Genomic DNA, 16,734 nt, shown 5'->3' on the forward strand with positions numbered 1-16,734 from the left:
GCGAAAGGCTGCTCTGCGGAGGACCCTGTGCCGGACAGGGAGCCCACCGCCCTCCACCCTCCCGAGTAAGGAGGGCAGTGTCTGCCTTTGGGGAGCTTTCAGCAGGAGGAGGCCCAGGTACGCACAGGGCTGCGCGCGCTGGAACACTGCGCTCTTACCAGGACTCGAAGATGGGGGGAGGTACGGGCCAGGTGCCCGGGGAGCAGGCAGGGGCGGGGCCAAGGCCAGCCAGGTCACATTTCTAATAGCCCCAACCCCTGGACTAAAGTTCACTGGGTACTGCGAAGTAGTGAGCGCCCTCCTGGGGGAGACTGGCCCAAGCAAAGGTGGAGAGGAGACAGGATGCCTGAGGAGGTGGTGCCAGCGGCCTTTTGGCTGAGGCCCACCCCCTGCACAGTCAGGAACCCCACCTCTGCCTCCCCCACCCTGTCTGCCTCCCCTGAGCTTTGCTCTGGTTTTGGCCCCCAGTTCCCTTGGGGCTGAGTCAATCACCGATGAAATAGAGTAATTTTGTCTTGAGAGGTCTGACGCCATCTGCTTAGCGTATCTGAGTAAAGCACAAAAACCCATCAAAAACTGACTGGGCCATCACGTCATATTGGCAGGAATATTTTCCTTTTCTGAAGTTCACTATAATAGACAACTGGCACAGCTTAAGTTTTTTGCAAAGAGAAATAGTGCATGTGGGCTGGCAGCTACAGAGGGTGTAAATCATTATAAAAACTAGAGAATATTTGTAATGATTAAAAAAAAATTTTTTTTTTACCTGGCTGGTGTAGCTCAGTGGGTTGAGCGCGGGCCTGCAAACCACACGATCTCAGTTCGATTCCCAGTCAGGGCACATGCCTGGGTTGCAGGCCAGTTCCCAGCAGGGGACTCGCCAGAGGCAACCATACATTGATATTTCTCTCCTTCTCTCTTTTCCTTCCCCTCTAAAGATAAATAAATAAAATCTTTAAAAAAAATTTTAAGCACTCCCCAAAGGAGACTGAGTTTGGGGAGGGTGTCTCTGGCCAGGTGCAGACAGGGGCCGCAGGGCTGCTGCTTGAGGCAGGTGGGGAGCCTGTGCCGGGCTGCTGCTCGGATCTGGGCGGGTGGGGTCAGTTCGTGCCCACCTGCCTGGGGCCCCATCCGGTCATCTTCTGTGGTGAGAACAGACTGCCCGGCCATGTCAGTGGCCACAGATGGAGGAAGGAGAGAGGGCAGGTCACCTGGATGAGGAGAGGAGGGAGGGCGGTGTCGGGGAACCCCCCAAGCTTGCCTTTGTGTGTGATGTTCCAATTAGGGCTCTTCCATGGCTGGCTGGGTCACTGGGCAAGGCCCATTCCCCTCTGGGTGCCTCATCTAGAAAATGAGGGTAACCCCTTTCTGCACAGGGGGGCTGGGCAGAGCCCTGGCTGCCAGGTTGGGGCTGTTCGCTCGAGAAAGTTCTACAGGGTGCGGCAGGGCACTCCTGGGCTGCCTGGACCCGGCTGCTTCCTCACCCGGTGGCCCCTCCCTGGCCAGGCCCTCCTAGAGTTGGGGGTGAGGGTGTTTAGGCTTGTCTAGGTGCTGATTGTTCCCTTCAGACCCCTCCCTGGCAATGCCAAATCCATGGGGCCAGCACATTCTGCCCCAAAACCTGTCCAACCAGTTGTTGGGGAGGAGGGGGTACTTGGGAGGGGCAGCAGGAGGTGTGAGAAGAGCCTCCCCCAGCCCTGCCCACACTAAGGAGCTCTGGGGCTCTGGGCGCTGCAGCCAGACCCTCCAACAAACAGCGGCTGCTCGGCCTGGCCATGGCGCTTGGTAGGGGACAGTCTGTGCTGTGGATGCCACCGGTGCTGCTGCTGATCTGCCTGCGGTTGGGAACCGGCCTGGGTGAGTGAGAGAGGGGTGGGGGCGGGGGTGCCCACTGAGCCTCAGGCTTCAGGAGGACGGGCCTCTCCTCCACCAGCTCCCAATCCTCAAGTCTGGGGACTGGGCCCTAAGTGGGTCGGGAGAGACAGCCCGCCAAACAGGTCACCAGATGGACACCTATCCCTGACCCCAGACCGGGGAGTGAGTAATGCTTCCTCTCTCAGGGCTTCTCCTCTCCGTGCACCCTGAGCCCCCACCTGAGTTCTCACCAAAAGGTGCCCCTCCACCCCTCCACGCCCTCCTTCCTTTCCCCGGGGCCAAGGTTAAAAGAAGCCTACCAGAATAGCCCGCAAAGGAAGCCCTGTGGGGGACGGCAGGCATTGTTCACTGTGGGCTCTTAGACAAGAGGGGCGTAGAGATGCAGCCTCCCCATCTCTGCTGTTCCATGCGTTTTCCCTCGTTCAGCGAACATTAAGTGCTTGCTGTATGCAGTGTGCACTGGGCCTCGGAGACAGAACTGGCTGCTCAGAGAAAGGCGTGTTCTAGCACTAAATCTTGGGGGTTAAGTAGAATTACATGGAAATGAGTTTGATTGAACTGAATTGAACAAAAGGAGGCAGCGGGTTCTGGAGACTTGCATCATAACAGCGCACTTCATTTTTCTGTGGCTTTCCGGCATCTGGAGCTGGAGAGAGAAGGAGCCCTGCTCTGGACAGGCCCAGGGAGAAGTTAAGGGCTCTGCAGCAGCGGCAGGGCTGGACGTGGGCTCGGGGGCCCAGGCTTCTTGTCCTTCCTGGCTGTCCCTGCCTTTTCCCAGACGAGGCTGTGAGGGGCTGAGAGGGAGACAAGTTCCAGAAGGGGAAGCTGCCTTACAGTGGTTGGGGTCAGGGTGGGGAGTGGCAGAGCACTGGGTGGGGAGGAGAGGGGGTCCAAGTTCTGAGCCAGGACACCATCTCCCTCTTGGTGACCCACGTCCTGGTTTGAAGTCTTGGAGGGGAACTTCCTCTATCACCTCCCAAGCCATCCATTTCTCTCATTAAGAAAAGCAGTCTGGATTGTGTGGGTGAGCTGGAGGGGCTTGAGAGGTGGCTAAACTGAGGCCCAGAGAGTCAGAGCTCGGGGCCACTGGGTACGAGTAGGACTCAGGCCCTCCCATATCTGAGTCTCACCCCAGCTCAGCCTGAGACCCCCACCCCCACCCCAGAAGAACATGCCCGCAGCTGGGAGAAGGGGCCCCGGTGCCTCTGGCTACCCCCTTTCCCTGCACTCTGCTCATCACCTGGAGACCCCAGGTAAGGCAGGGACAGATGGGCCTCCCCTTGACCTCTCACAGTGCCCACCCTTAGGAGGCCCCCAAGGCAGAGGCCTGGCCTGGACTCAGGCCATCCGCGCATGCCCCACAGACACAGAGTCTCCAGGGAACGCTCCTGGGTAATGCCTGAATGAAGCTCCCAGGAAAAGCCCTAACTCCTCCCTCAGACTAGGGTGCTCAGGGCAGGGCTATGCCTTCTCCCTCGGACTGGGCTCCCAGGACCACGTCCAGCCCTGCTCGCCCCTGGGTCTGGGCTGCGAGGGCTTGGTTTTCTGGCTGAGCCTCTTCTCTCTGACTCTCCCCGCCCCAGAGCACATCAACTATGTGCCCCAGCTCTCGAATGCCACTCTAGCTGGGACCCTCACCCAGTCCACCTTCACCCTGGAGCAGCCTCGGGGCCAGTTCAGCCACCTCAACATCTCTGACTTTGACCCCATCTGGCTGGTGGTGGCCCGTAGCAATGGTGGGTGCCACCAGGGCAGGGGGCATGCAAGGAGCAGGGGGCATGGAAGGAGCAGCAGGGTGGGAGGAGGGGAGGGAGGTGCTGCCGGGGTTGTGGCTGGGGGCTGTCTGGCCTGGTAGGATGTGCTGGAGCCCTGCCCATGTGGCCCCCATGCCATATGGGGCCAGGTGAGCAGGTCACACTCTAGGCCTGGAGATTTCTGGGTGCCCCTGAGGAGTAGGGTGGGCCCGCCCCTGTCATCAGAGCCACCATTACCCACCGTCTGACTCGGATGCCACTCTCAGCCTTCCAGAACTTCACTGCCCCGCAGAGGGTGGAGGACACCCCAGTCCCTGCCGACTTCCCCCAGAGTGGCTACTACCTCACCCTGATGGCCCACCGGGCGCTCTATCCAAGTAGTCAGCCTGTCAACCAGCTCCGGGTCCTCCGTGTGGGCAATGACACCAGCTGCTCAGCAACCATGAGGGGCTGCAACCACCCCCTGCCTGGCCCAGGCCCCTACCGGTAAGCCGCTCTGCCGGGCCCTGCTGCTCCTGCCTGTGCCCAGGCCTGAGCCCCGGCAGCCTCCAGCTGGGCGCCTGGGGTCCCTGCATGTGGGGGGAGGCCTGGGCAAATCCCCCTGTCTTTCTTGAACAGAGGGTCCCTGACGGGAGCCCCTGCCCCCGTGGGTCATTTGGATCCCACAGATGGAATCTCCCCATCTGGGAGGTTCTCCCCATCCTGGGGGGGGGACTGGCCCCTTGAGCCACCTCCCCTCACTGAGGGGAGTTACAGATGTCCCATGTTGGGTGATCTAGTCCACTCCACACACATTTCCCAAGTGAGAACACTGAGGTCAGAGAGGGTGAGGGATGCAGCCAAGGCCACACAGCTGGGAAATGTCACAGCTGAGATTGGAGCCCCTTCAGGCGAGTTCCAAGGCTATGCTTTGACCATCGAGCCCTGGGAATCCAGGGCACAGACTGACAGGCACCAGGGCCAAGGGGCTCAAGACTCAGGGACCCTCACTCCCAATGCTGTGTCTTCTGTTCAGAGTAAAGTTCCTGGTGATGAGTGACAAAAGACCTGTGGCTGAGACAGAGTGGTCCAATGACATCCATCTGCTGCAAGGTATGGGGCCAGATGGACAGGTCCCGCACTCAGGAGGAGGGCCTGGGGAGGTCCCCAGGACCCGGTGCAGGCCAGCCTCGTGGGTCAGAGCCTGAGTTACTGTTTTGCCACTGCAGGCGCCCCTCCCCCAGCCTGGGCATGGACGGTCGGTCTGGAGACTGTTCCAGGGCCCCCTTCTCAGGTAGACCATGTCTCTCTCCTCCCCACACCGCCTGCCTGCCTGCCTGGGGGTCCCCTCACGCCCCTCAGCCAAGGCGTTCCAGGCTGCCCCAGGGTCCCGGAGCGCAGGTGCAGTGGTCATCATTGCCCTCCTGTCCATCCTGCTGACCGTCCTCCTCTCCGCCCTCCTTGCCCTGCTCATCTACACCTGGTAAGTGGACAGGGCCGAGACCTCCCAGGCCCCTGGCAGGGGAGAGTCCCCGACCTGGGTCGCCTTTACCCTTATCCCCTTCTCCCTCCCTCACGGGTTCCTCAGAAGGCCCCGGCCCAAGCCTCCAGACCAGCTCTCCCTGCTGGCCCTGCTGGCGTGGCTTTCCCTGAAGGCCAGGCATGGGTATCAATTATTGAGCAAGGAATCCCCAAGGTTCCAGAACCTTTTAACCTCTCCCTCACTTGTCCCTCTCCATTCTACCTGCCGAAGGGGCCACAGTTCCTGAGTGGGCACCACTGCTTCCTGGTGACAACTACTGGAATTGTTGGGGGGGGCGGGCAGCAGACATTCCAGCTGGGAGTCACCCAGGTGGAGACAAATCGCTTTTAGACCAAGTACTGAGCTTTGCCCCAAGGCTTTCATCCGGGGCTCAGAAACTGGGGCCTGGTGGAGTGGGCACGTCCACAAGGCCACCTAGAGGAAAGGGGAAACCTATCCCTAGAGGGGGTTAGGGGAGGAAAGAGGCGGGGATGCGCTGGGCCCCAGGCATTCGGGGCAGCCAGGCAAGGCCCGGTGCTGATTCCCAGCTGAGGAAATGGCTGCATCCTGAGGCCAGAGGCTGCTGCTGGTGGGTTCCGACCAGGGGAGACAGGCATCCCCAGCGTAAGGGCAGTGGAAGAGGGGGTGTGGGCTGGGCGATGACTGAGGCCAGGGAGGGGAGAGCTGGCTTTGAGCAGCTTAGAGAAAATGTCTGGTTCCCTCTGGTTAGTCCAGCCTGGCCGGTGGAGCCTCAGTGTCTGCAGGTGGAGCCTCAGTGTCAGCTCCAAGCTGCAGGCATAGCCGGGGCCTCCGAATCCTGTGTTCGTCACTCTCTCTCTCCCCCTCTCCTCCTTGTCCCCCACCCGAGCTATGACACCTGTGGGAGCACCTCCATTTCGGGACAAGGGGAGTCAGTGTGCATGAGAAGATATAAACCCCACCACCTGTTCAGCCCTCCTCCGGCCATGCGGGGTTCCTGAGTGGCTCCGGGGCTCCCATCTGCTCCCCAACCCCCTCCCTGGAGCCTGGGCTGGGAGCACGTCCCGCAGCTTCTGGAGCTCAGGAATGAATATGAAAAATAAATGTGCCAAGACCCCTCTGTACATCTGTGCCGTTGTATAGCTGGCGGCCGCCCCACCTGCTGTCTCCAGATCCACCTGCTGTCTCCAGATCCTCCCCACCTGCTGGTGGGGGTGGTCCGCAGGAGGATGCAGTGCCAGGGCTGAGGCCCCAGGGGCCTGGGCCAGCTAAGCCATCTAGAGCAGACCAAGCCTCTCTCTGGGCCTCAGTGTCCCTACCTGCAAAATAAGGACAATCACACTGCCCACCGGGCTGAGGTGAATGGGCCGACCCTGCCCTGCACGTCTCACACTCACTGCTCCCTTACCCCAGCACCCTCCTGTGGTCCCCCTCTCCAGCTGGCCTCGCCTCCTGGCTGGAGGACTGTGAGCTGTTCATCTCCCCTTTCTCCAATTCCTGCACGAGAGGGGTAGCTTCTACCCACCCCTGGGTTTACTCTGGGCCTGGTGGCAGGTGGGCAGGAACTGCGTGTGACACTCAGCTCCTATGGAAGCCTGGGCTCAGCCCAGAGTAGACGCCAGCCCTGAACCTCACCCAGGCACCCAGCATTTTCATCATCAGCTCCACTCTGGGTAGGCCCTGAAAGGCTGGAGGTGACTCTGGAGGTGACCTGGGCAAGGTTCTGCCCTCCAGTTGCCCGCTACTGTGAAGGAGGAGAGGGTTATTGCCACACATGAGGGTGGAGGGAATGTGGGCGCTGAGGCTTAGAGGAAGCTTTCTAAACAGGTGTGGCCTTGGAGAAGGGGCAGCCCTGTGCCAGGTAGACACGGGAAGGGTGCCCCGGGGAGAGTGGCAGCACGTGCAAAGACCTGGAAGCAACTGGGGAGCACTGGGTAGGCAAGTTGGGGGCAGCTAGAGGGTTGGGTGGGAGGTGGAGGAGATCCAGAAGACACCCCCTGCCAGGTGGAGGGCCCTGCCTGCTGGGGCGCAGGGTCAGGGAAGGAGGGTGCTGGCTGGCTTCCCAGGTTCCTATCTCTGGGATGTGCACACGGCCCTAATTGGTTTATGAGCCCGTGGACACATCCGGCTGCTGCTGTGCAGGAAGGGCTAACCTGACCCTGGGGGGGCCAGGTGAGGAGAGGGAGGGGGGGGGGAGGAGGTCGACTCCCAACTTGTCTTGGTCTTCCCACAGCCTTTGCAGAGCAGCCACGAGCTCTGCCCCTGGGGCTGGGTGACCCTGGACAGATCACTCACCCTCTTTGGGCCCCAGTGTCCTTTTATGTGAAGAGTGAAGGTTGAACTAGGTGATCCCAAGGCCTTGCACTCCACAGGGTGTGGGCTTGTGTGGGCCGGCCAGCCGGCAGGAAACAGGTGGCTTGCCTCTAGCAGGGCAATTGAGAGAGTTTACAAAGGTGTGGGCAGTGCTAGGGGAACCCCAGGAGAGGGTGACCTAGGGCACTGAGGGGCCATAAGCACTTCAGCACCTGAAGGGCTGGCGTGGCGGGGGAGAGTGCTGTGTCCAGAGCCAGTGAATAGGAGCCATGGGCAGGGTCTGCCCGTCGGAGGCAGGGTCTGTAGGTAGAGGGGTGCTGCCACTGGGGGGAGCCGGTGAGTAAATACCCCTGCCTCTCTCCTCCTGCCTTCTGATCTCATATTGGTGCCTCCACTAATGACACCTGGCCAGAAGTAAGAGGGCAGAGGGGCCAGGATGGTGTGGTCTGTGGTCCGTGTCCCGTGTTCCGTGTCCCGGCTTACTGGCTCCAGAGCAGGACAGAAAAGAGCCAAGAATGAACTTGGAGGGTATTACAATCTGTTTTTTACCCACAGCACTTCTGACCCCAGATGTGTTGGTGTCCTCACACCATCCAATTCTCCAACTCTCCGGACACCCCCTGAGTGTCCCACAGTGCAGCTCGGTTCTTACACTAACCACCTGGAGTCAGTGCAGACGCTGCAGTTAAAGGGCTCGGCCCACAAGACTGCCCCTTCTTCAGGCACCAGCTGCAAGTAGCGCATGCCCAGGGCACCCACACACTTCAGTCCATCCTGGTTAGAAATCAAGGATTCCCACGACCACCTCCTCAGTCTAGGCAATCGGCTAAAATGCCCACAGAACTCAGGAAAACAGTTTACCGAGTATCACCAGTTTGTGACAAAGGATACAGCTCAGGACAGCTAGATAGGAGGCGCGCGCACAGGGCTGGGTGTGAGGGCATTGAGCAGAGCTTCCGTGTCCTCTCTGGACGCACCGCCCTCCCAGCACCTCTGTGCCTTCACCAACCTAGATGCTCTCTGAGCCCCGTTGCCTGGGGGGTTTATGGAGGTTCCGCTACCAGGCACAATTGATTAAATCATTGGCCTTCGGTGATGGAGCTCATTCCCTAGCCCCTCTCCCTCCCTGGAGATTATTGGGGTAGGGGGTAGGGAGTCAGGCTGAAAATTCTTTGACCAGCCTGCATCCTGAAGCTATCCAGGAGCTCACCTCATTAGGCAAACACTCCGGTTGGTGGAAAAGGCTCACTTTGAACAGCAAAAGGTGCTCCTCTCACCCCCACCACTCAAAATCCGAAGGGTTTAAGGAGCTCTGGGCTGGGAACCAGGGACAAAGACCAAATGCACCAGGAGCCCCCCGTATCCACAGGGGACACCTCCAACACTCCTACTGAATGCCTGAAAGGCCAGACACCGCCAAACCCTACGTACACTGTGCTTTTTTCCTGTACATAATAGTCACGGCAAAGTCGAACTTATAAATCAGGCAGAGCGAAGGACGAACAACAATGACCAGAATTAAACAGAGCAGTTGATCTGGTAAGTGAGCTGGCTACCACGTGACAGCTAGTAAGGAGCATGCGCAGCGTGGATTCGTCGGACGAAGGGTGACTCAGGTCCCAGGCAGGACAGAGCGGGACTCAATAATGCCACTGAGAACAAGGCACAATTTAAAACATATGAATTGCTTTTTTCTGGAACTCTCCATTTAATATTTTTGGACCACAGTTGACCGTGGGTAACTGAAACCGTGGTAAGGGAGAACAGCACATTTCTCACTGTATCAGAGTATCACAGAGGGTCGTGGACTGGCTTTGCGCCCATCCTGCGGAACCAGACCCTTGCCCACCCTTGTGGTCTCCTGACTGGAGATGAATAGACAGATGACCACACAGTCCTGTCTGGGACAGAGGGTGGCCTGAGGCCAGGAAGGGGCCTCTGCAAGAGCTGATCCCAGAGTGTTGGAGGACAGGGGTCCTGGCTACCTCTGACTGGACATCCTAGAGTCCCCAGGCCACCATGCCACCCCCGAAGCCAAACCTAGAGCTGCCCCCTGCCCCACACCTCCTGGTGTGGTGGTCCTCCTGCCGCCAGGCCGAATGCTAGAGAAGACCCCCACAAGCCTATCTCTCTGACCCACACGTCCCCAACGGGGACGTGTGATAGACACAGTCCGACCACAGAGACTGAAGCCACTTTCTTGGGACCTGTCCTGTGCCCAGCCCAGAGCCCAACCTCGGGGGCGGGGGGAGAGCTGGCAAGCTTTGGTTGGGACTGTCCCCCACCTGAATTCCCATGGAGACCCCCACCATGCCTGGGCTTGCTTCTTTGGGCCTTTGGGGGCCTGGAGCACAAGCTGGCGGGATAACGCTGGCTACACGGGGTCGCTGTGCCAACCCCTCAGCTCTCCAGCTCTTAGGGCACACACCTGGGGCAAAGAGACTCAGTGACAATGGTCTTGAGTCTGTCCAGTAGGCCACAGGTCACCTGATATCAGCCTGGTAAGTAGACAGGTGGATGGGGGAGGGGACTCCCTGCATCCCTCACTGCCTCTTTCTAACCCCGTCTCTTTCTTTCTGGCTGTCTGTCTCCCTGTGTCCCCTTCTCTTATGTTTCTTTCCCTGTTTCTCATTGTCTTGTCTCTATTTTTAACTTGGACGAGCCATGAGAACTCACTTCCTGAGGGGAAGCCATCTGAGCTGGCCCAGAGAGGGGCACGGCCGTTTCCCAATAAACACAAGGCAGAACCAGGAAGCTGGCTCTGGGTTTGGGCTCAGTAGGGACAGGGGCAAAAATAGAGCAGAAAGACAAAGGGAGGAGAGAATGTGTGTCAGTGCCGAACCAGTCTCAGCCCAGCAGCCCACACTGGTAGATGCAGAGGGGCTCTCCCAGGTCCCCTCCCCTGCTGGCCCTGCCCCCTGCCCTTTGCAGCCTCTGGTCCTGACCTGCTGTCTCCGTGCCTGGGATGCTTCTCCAGACACCCAGCTGTCCCCTGCAGCAGGCGCCCAGCTGGTCCAAGTGGGCTGTTGTGGGGAATTAGGCAGCTCTGCTCCCCACCGATGTGTGAGTGCAGCCCCTGTTCGGAATGGGACCCAGGGCTCTCCTAGCAATGCTGGCTCACTCAGAGGGGTCTGCAGATTCTGCTGGGGCTGGAAGCCAGGCCGGCAGGAGGGCCCAGGAGGCCCAGGGGACGGAGGAGCCAGCTGGTCCTGGAGTCCAGGGCGTCGGGTGCCACTTCTGGGTCTGACCTTATCAGCTTAAGCTGCCAGGGGGATGTTTCTCCCCTCAGGGCACAAAGACACAGGGGACTCGACCTGGGCCTCTTGGGAGGCACCTCCCTGGGAAGACATTCCAGGCCAAGATGCAGGGCATTCTTGAGGTCCCTCTGGGGACTTGCAGAGTGCTGGGGACATGGTGTGGCAGGGGCTGGAATCCCTGTTTGCTGGGCAGTTTGAGCCGCCCAGAGTTGGGCCCTTGTCCCTGGGGTGATGGCCTGAGGGCTCGCATGCGTTGCTCTGGCCCTGGTGCTGCTGTCCCCACCTTCCATCCCTTGCTTGGAGCCCAAATCCTCTTGGTCCTTCATGCCCGCCTCATATGTCACCTTCTCCTCGTGGCCACCTGTGACCCCTTCCACTGCAAGTTATTTGTCCCCTGTGAATCCCAAGGATCCCAGAATATTTCCTGTCTGCCCCCAAAGCTGGCTGTCCTTCCCTCCTGGTGGGGTAAGGAGCTGGCAGAGATAGGTGGGGAACAGCAGAAACAGAGAAGGGGGCTCAGACCCCCCTTGTCAGCCACCCCGGTCACTCCAACCCAGAGAAGGCCACATGCAGAAGGACATGGTGACTCATGGGAGGGGCTGGCCCCTACGCAGTGCTTATTGAACACCAGGAACTGGACACCTGCATATGTGAGTCCCAAGTCCTTGGGGCGACCCCGTGATGAGTCTCATTCTATAGATGAAAAAACAGGCGTCGTAAGTGGCGCTAGCACAGAAAACAGGGGTGGGAACTCATCTTGGGGGGGCAGGGGGGTTCTCAGAGCTCGGCTGGAGGGGAGGGGCTGCATGGGAAGCAGTTCGCCACCCCCCCCACTCCTGATCTGGGCAGCAGCCCCGGGGGAGGGGTTCCCTCACCTCCCCCACTCATGCTCCCAGCTTCCTCAGTGGGAGGATGAGGTAGGGCATTTCCACTCCTTTCTGGAAGGTTCAGAAGGTTAATGAGGGCAATGCACGCAATTCTATTCAGGGGGTTGAACTTCTGGGAAGAGAGGAACCTGGGTCTGGGCTGAGGGCCAAGGGCGGGGTGGGCGACAGCACCTGTGGTCCTGGAGCCCAACGGCCCACTGCCCCAGGGCCACAGCCGGGCCCCCCTAAGCAGCCACCCACCCCAGAATGGTTTCTGAGAATGGCAGAGACATTGAATGGAGGCCTGCTCTGCCTTGACAGGGCATGGGACCCCTTCTCTTCCCACCGTGGGCCTGCTCCAGGCTGGCTGCTTGGGGAGGGTGTGGCTGATGTGGCCTTAGCTGTCCCCCACCAGCCTGCTTTGAGTCTAAGGCTCAGTGGGCCAGGGTGAAGGCAATGGCAGGCTCGGAATCCCACCTGGACCCTAAAAGGACAGCAGGCTCGTGCTGAGGTGGTAGCAAGTTAAAAGCTGCTTCCTGGGCAGTTTGACAAACATCCCAGGCACCCCGCACGCAGAGACCAGACCTTGAGCCTACATCTCCTTGCTCGGTCCCCGAGGTGAGGACATTTGTCCATGGGCTGTTCTCTGCAGCCCCACTTTCTGTGATTCCCTGCTGCCTGGTGTCCTCCCCAGGCTTTGAGCTGAGCCCTGGGGGCAGGGGGAGCTTGGCCACCGTCTCTGTCCTATGAGCAGAAGGTGGCTAAGACAGATGGACATACCCCGAGTAGACAGTTCTGAAGTGCCATGAGGGGAGACCTCAGCCTCCAGGAAGAAAGTTCTGTGTCCTCTTAGAGAAAAGGGCTCCCTCCTTGTTGACCAACCCAGTGGGCCCTTCCACTGTGAGAGGGGGGCCTGGGCCCACTAAGGGGCAGGGGTGAGGTCAGGATGGCCACCCTCTTCTGCCAAAGGCTGAGAATCTCCAGTTTCCACTCCTGGGCTGCTGCAGGGAAGTGGGAAGAGAGCTGGTGGGTCCACTGGCGAGAAGGAGGGAACAGTGTGAAATGCCAGGGGAGGGCAGTAAGAACCAGCCTGCTCAGGACTCACTGTTCTCACATCCACCTGAGGGCTCTCGCGCTTCCCTTAGAGACCTGAGTGCTCCTGTCTGCGGGAAGGCGTGTGCATGCAAGGACTCCCGTAGCAGCCTTCTTCCTAACAGCCCCACACTGGACACAACACAGATGTCCACCCACTGGAGGGAGATGCAAGCTGTGGGGAGAACTGCACCCACACCGCAGGGCACACTCAGCAATAGCAAAGAACGGCCTGTGGGCACGCGCAGCGGCATGGGGCTGCCCCGGCTGTTGTTAAGCTGTGGAGGAGAAGCCTGGCGCAGAGGAACATACAGGCATGACTCGCTCTATTGTCCTTCACGGATCTTTGTGCTGTTTGCAACCTGAAGGCTTGTGGCAACGCCGCACAGGGCAAGCCCATCCGCACCATTTTCCCAACAAGCTCAGGTGACGGTTAGCCTTTTTTGGCAATAAATTATTTTTCAGTTAAGGTATGTTTTCAATTTTCAACAAATTGAAAATTGTTTTCTTAGACATAATGCTATTGCACACTTGACAGACTGCAGTATAGTGTAAACATAACTTTAATATGCACTGGGAAACTGAAGAGTTTGTGCAACTCTCTTTACCGTGATACTCGCTTTTCTTGTGCAGTCGCCGGGACCTGAAGCCCCGATCTTTCTGAGATCGGGGGTGTGCCTGTGTATGGTATCACCCCAGCCACACAAGGGTCGGAGCAGGCAAGACTAACTCGCGGTGATCAGGTCAGGAGAGAGGTTACCCCGAGGGTGGCAGCGTTCCGCCTAGGGGCAGGAGGAAGCCTGACGGGGGCTGGAAACGGCCTAGATCCTGATCTAGGTGACGGTTACTCAGGCGTAGGCACCTGTGAAAAATCAACAAGCTGTTCACTTAGGATTTGTGTGTTTTCTTGGAAGAAGTTCAGTCCGTGTTTATTCAGCAAGCATCTGTGGGGCACCCACTGGAGACCACCATGGCCACACAGTGAAGAGTTAGAGGTCCCCCTTCCCCAAGGAGCTGGGAGTGTGAGGAGCCGCCTGCCACCTTGGCACGCCTGGACCACTGTGCCACTCACATCCCACCGCCCAGCTGCCCCTGGCTCAGGCACAGGCCAGGGGTATGGGGTGAAGAAGAGACTTGTGTGGGGAGGGCGGAGCAGGAGCAGAGAGACCCTAGGGGGGGCCGTGTGGGCCCTGCTAGAGGCAGCTGGGGCAGGAGGACCCCAGTGAGCTGAGGGCTAGGGGGCTCCAGAGGCCAGGGCCCTGAGTACCCGCAGGGCACCCGGAGCTGTGGAACGGGAGAAGGGATGGTGGCTGCTGGGTACACAGGGCGCACAAGAGCTGTCTGAGAGGAGTCAGGCCGAGGACCAGGACGCCCTCCACCTCCCTCCCCGCCACCCCGTGGCTCCAACTTTCACCCGAAGGCTCCTGGTTCCTGTCACCCCAGTCAGGGTTCTGTCTGGAGCAGGGAGGCTGTGGCGCCAGAAGCCGGACAGGTTTATGTCCCGGCTGCAGCTGTGCTGGCCCTGGGCCAAGTGCCCAGTCTGGGACACAGGCATCCTCTCCCAGTGGAGCTGGGAACGGCTCAGCGAGTGAATGTGCCTCCCCAGCTCTGGGGGCATCAGCACCTATCTTCACAGCGTGGGGTGCAGCCACCGTTGCCCTACTTGGCAGTTCAAGGAAATGAGGCCCAGAGAGACTGAGTGACTTGCTTGAAGTCATACAGCAGGTTCTGTTGGATTAGAGGAGCCACGAGGTAAATGAAACTCGGTGCTTTGGGCCCTGCCAGGGGTGGCCCAGTGGGTTGAGCACTGGCCAGCCGGTGAACCTAAGCTTGCCAGTTTGATTCTCAGTCAGGGCCAGTCCCCAGCTGGGGGCATGCAAGAAGCAACCAATCAATGTTTCTCTCCCTCTTGCTCCCTCCGTTCCCTTCTCTCTAAAAATAAATAAAATCTTTTAAAAAAAGAAGAAAAAACCCTCTGTACTTTGGCTCAACTCTTCACTGCCTGCTTCAGTTTTATTGTTTAAAATTGTATTTAATCATCTCTGCCGGAGTGGAGCAGGTATGGGAGTCGAGACAGGCAGGGCAGGGGGAGCTGGGCACAGAACCCCGTCTGGCCTGTGAGTGCCTCCCGGCTGCCCCTCCAGGCCTCTCAAAACCGACGAGTCCAGATTCCTTGGCACACGGCCGTCACTCAGCCTGGAGCCTGCAGGGGCTCCGTGAGGTGTCGGCTTAGGCACAGACTCCGGTGTCTGGCACCCACAGGTCCACTGCTGGGCCCCTCTGACCTTGTGTGGGGGCTGCCATCGAGGCTTGGCTGGCACTGGCAGGGCAGGCACGGCTGCTGCATTCTGATGGGGAGGCCGGAGGACGGCATGAGAGGGCCCTTCGTCTGGGCAGCGCCCGGCTTCCCCAGAAGGCCCCGTGGGCATGGAGCTCCCAGCTCATCAAAAGCCTTGGGAAGTGTGAGGCACTGATTCCAAAATATTAAAACCACAAAGTGTTTAAAAATAGTAAATGTTTACTTAAATATCTTCCAAACGTAACACCATGTCATCTTCACCCACTGTTAGATTTCCTGTTTTAAAGTGCGTCATCCCATGAAAACAATTTGCCGGTCACAGGGCAAGAAACCCAAGTTCCCAGGAACGCATGAAGCTGGTAGAGAAATCAAGGCTGGCAGTAAATCAAACCAGTTACTTGCTTCCAACTTGCATAACTTAGCTCCAAAAGCTAAGTTATAAAAGTCTTTTCAAATATTTTTACATATAAAAATCACATATAAAGTTGGGATGTATTTGCAATTTTGTGGTAAAAACACATAATATAAAGTTTATCATCTTCACCATTTCCAAGTGTACAGTTCAGTAGCACCACCCAAATGCACGCTGCTGTGCAACCAACCTCCAGAACTTCTTCCCGCTGCGAAGCTGAAGCCCTGGACTCATTGACTAGCAACACTCCATCCTCCCTGCCTCAGGGAACCGCCTGGAACCTGGGCAACCGCCGTTCAGCTTTCCGTTTCTGTGAGTTTCGCTGCTCTCCGTGTCCCACGTACCTACGGCGAGCAGACAGCGTCTGCCTGTCCGTGCCTGAGCCATTGCGCTCAGGATGACGTCCTCTCGTCTGGTCCGTGCTGCGCGGGGACCAAGGCTTCCTCCTGTTTTGGAGCTGAGCAGTATTCCACTGTGTGTGGGTTTCACACTTTCTTCACACATCCTGCCTCTTGGCAACTGTGAACATGAGTGTGCAAATATCTCTTTGAGACCCTGTTTTCAGTTCTTTTGCATATATGCTCAGAAGTGGGATTGATCATTCTATTTTAAATATTTTTGAGGAAACCGATATGGGTGTATTTTTATTTATTCCCAGTGTTGTTGAGATATAATTTATGCGTGACATTGTATTAGTTTCGGGTGTACGATATAATGGCAAACCATTATATTGTATATATTGGATGCACACATGAAAATGTGTGCAGTTATTGGGAAATGGCCCCCACAACCAGCTTAGTTAACGTCCATGACCTCATGTAGTTACATTTTTTTTCTTGTGATGAGAACTTTTGAAATCTACTCTTTTAGCAACTTCCAAATACGCAATACAGTATTTTTGGCTCTTTTCACTCTGGTGTGCTGTGGATCACATCCCCAGGACTTCCTTATCTTATAACTGGAAATTTGTAACTTTTGACCACCTTTGCTCATTTCACTCCCTGCGCCCAGCACTTTCAAATGTCTGTTGGTGTGCGGAGCTGGGCCCTGGATGATGGGCAAGGGGTGCAGTGCACACGCGCAGGAGTTCTGGGGCTGAAACTTTATTTTTCCATCATTCATTGTAATCTTGATGGAACCTTCACTTCTCACCTCAGGCAATCTGGCCTCTGACCCCCTTCCTGGGGTAGCGCCCAGGGGACTCGCCGGTCTCTAAGGCTCTTTCCCTGCCCCTGGTGGAGGCAGAGGGGGCAGGTAACTGGTCCTTCCCAAGCTCCTCCAAGGTTCAGAGACGCAGACTCTGCAACTCAAACACTGTTTCTGCCCAGCATTCCGAATCTGCCGGGAAGTTCAAAGGCTCACACTGAAACTGAGGTGTTGTCTCTG

General features: G+C 58.0%; 1 protein-coding gene across 1 annotated transcript; it reads left to right on the forward strand.

Moving 5' to 3' along the window:
* The first annotated feature begins 1,668 nt into the window (after positions 1–1,668).
* On the forward strand, positions 1,669–6,233 carry LOC118992826 (uroplakin-3b-like protein 1). Its single transcript, XM_037054817.1, has 6 exons — positions 1,669–1,857; positions 3,459–3,611; positions 3,896–4,115; positions 4,645–4,721; positions 4,971–5,091; positions 5,999–6,233. Exons 1-6 carry the CDS (start codon positions 1,776–1,778, stop codon positions 6,108–6,110), a joined length of 765 nt encoding a protein of 254 aa, XP_036910712.1. The 5' UTR covers positions 1,669–1,775; the 3' UTR covers positions 6,111–6,233.
* The last annotated feature ends 10,501 nt before the right edge of the window (positions 6,234–16,734 follow it).

Source organism: Sturnira hondurensis, unplaced genomic scaffold, assembly GCF_014824575.4.
Source record: "Sturnira hondurensis isolate 20B ecotype Veracruz unplaced genomic scaffold, ASM1482457v3 Scaffold0008380, whole genome shotgun sequence".
Lineage (NCBI taxonomy): Eukaryota > Metazoa > Chordata > Mammalia > Chiroptera > Phyllostomidae > Sturnira > Sturnira hondurensis.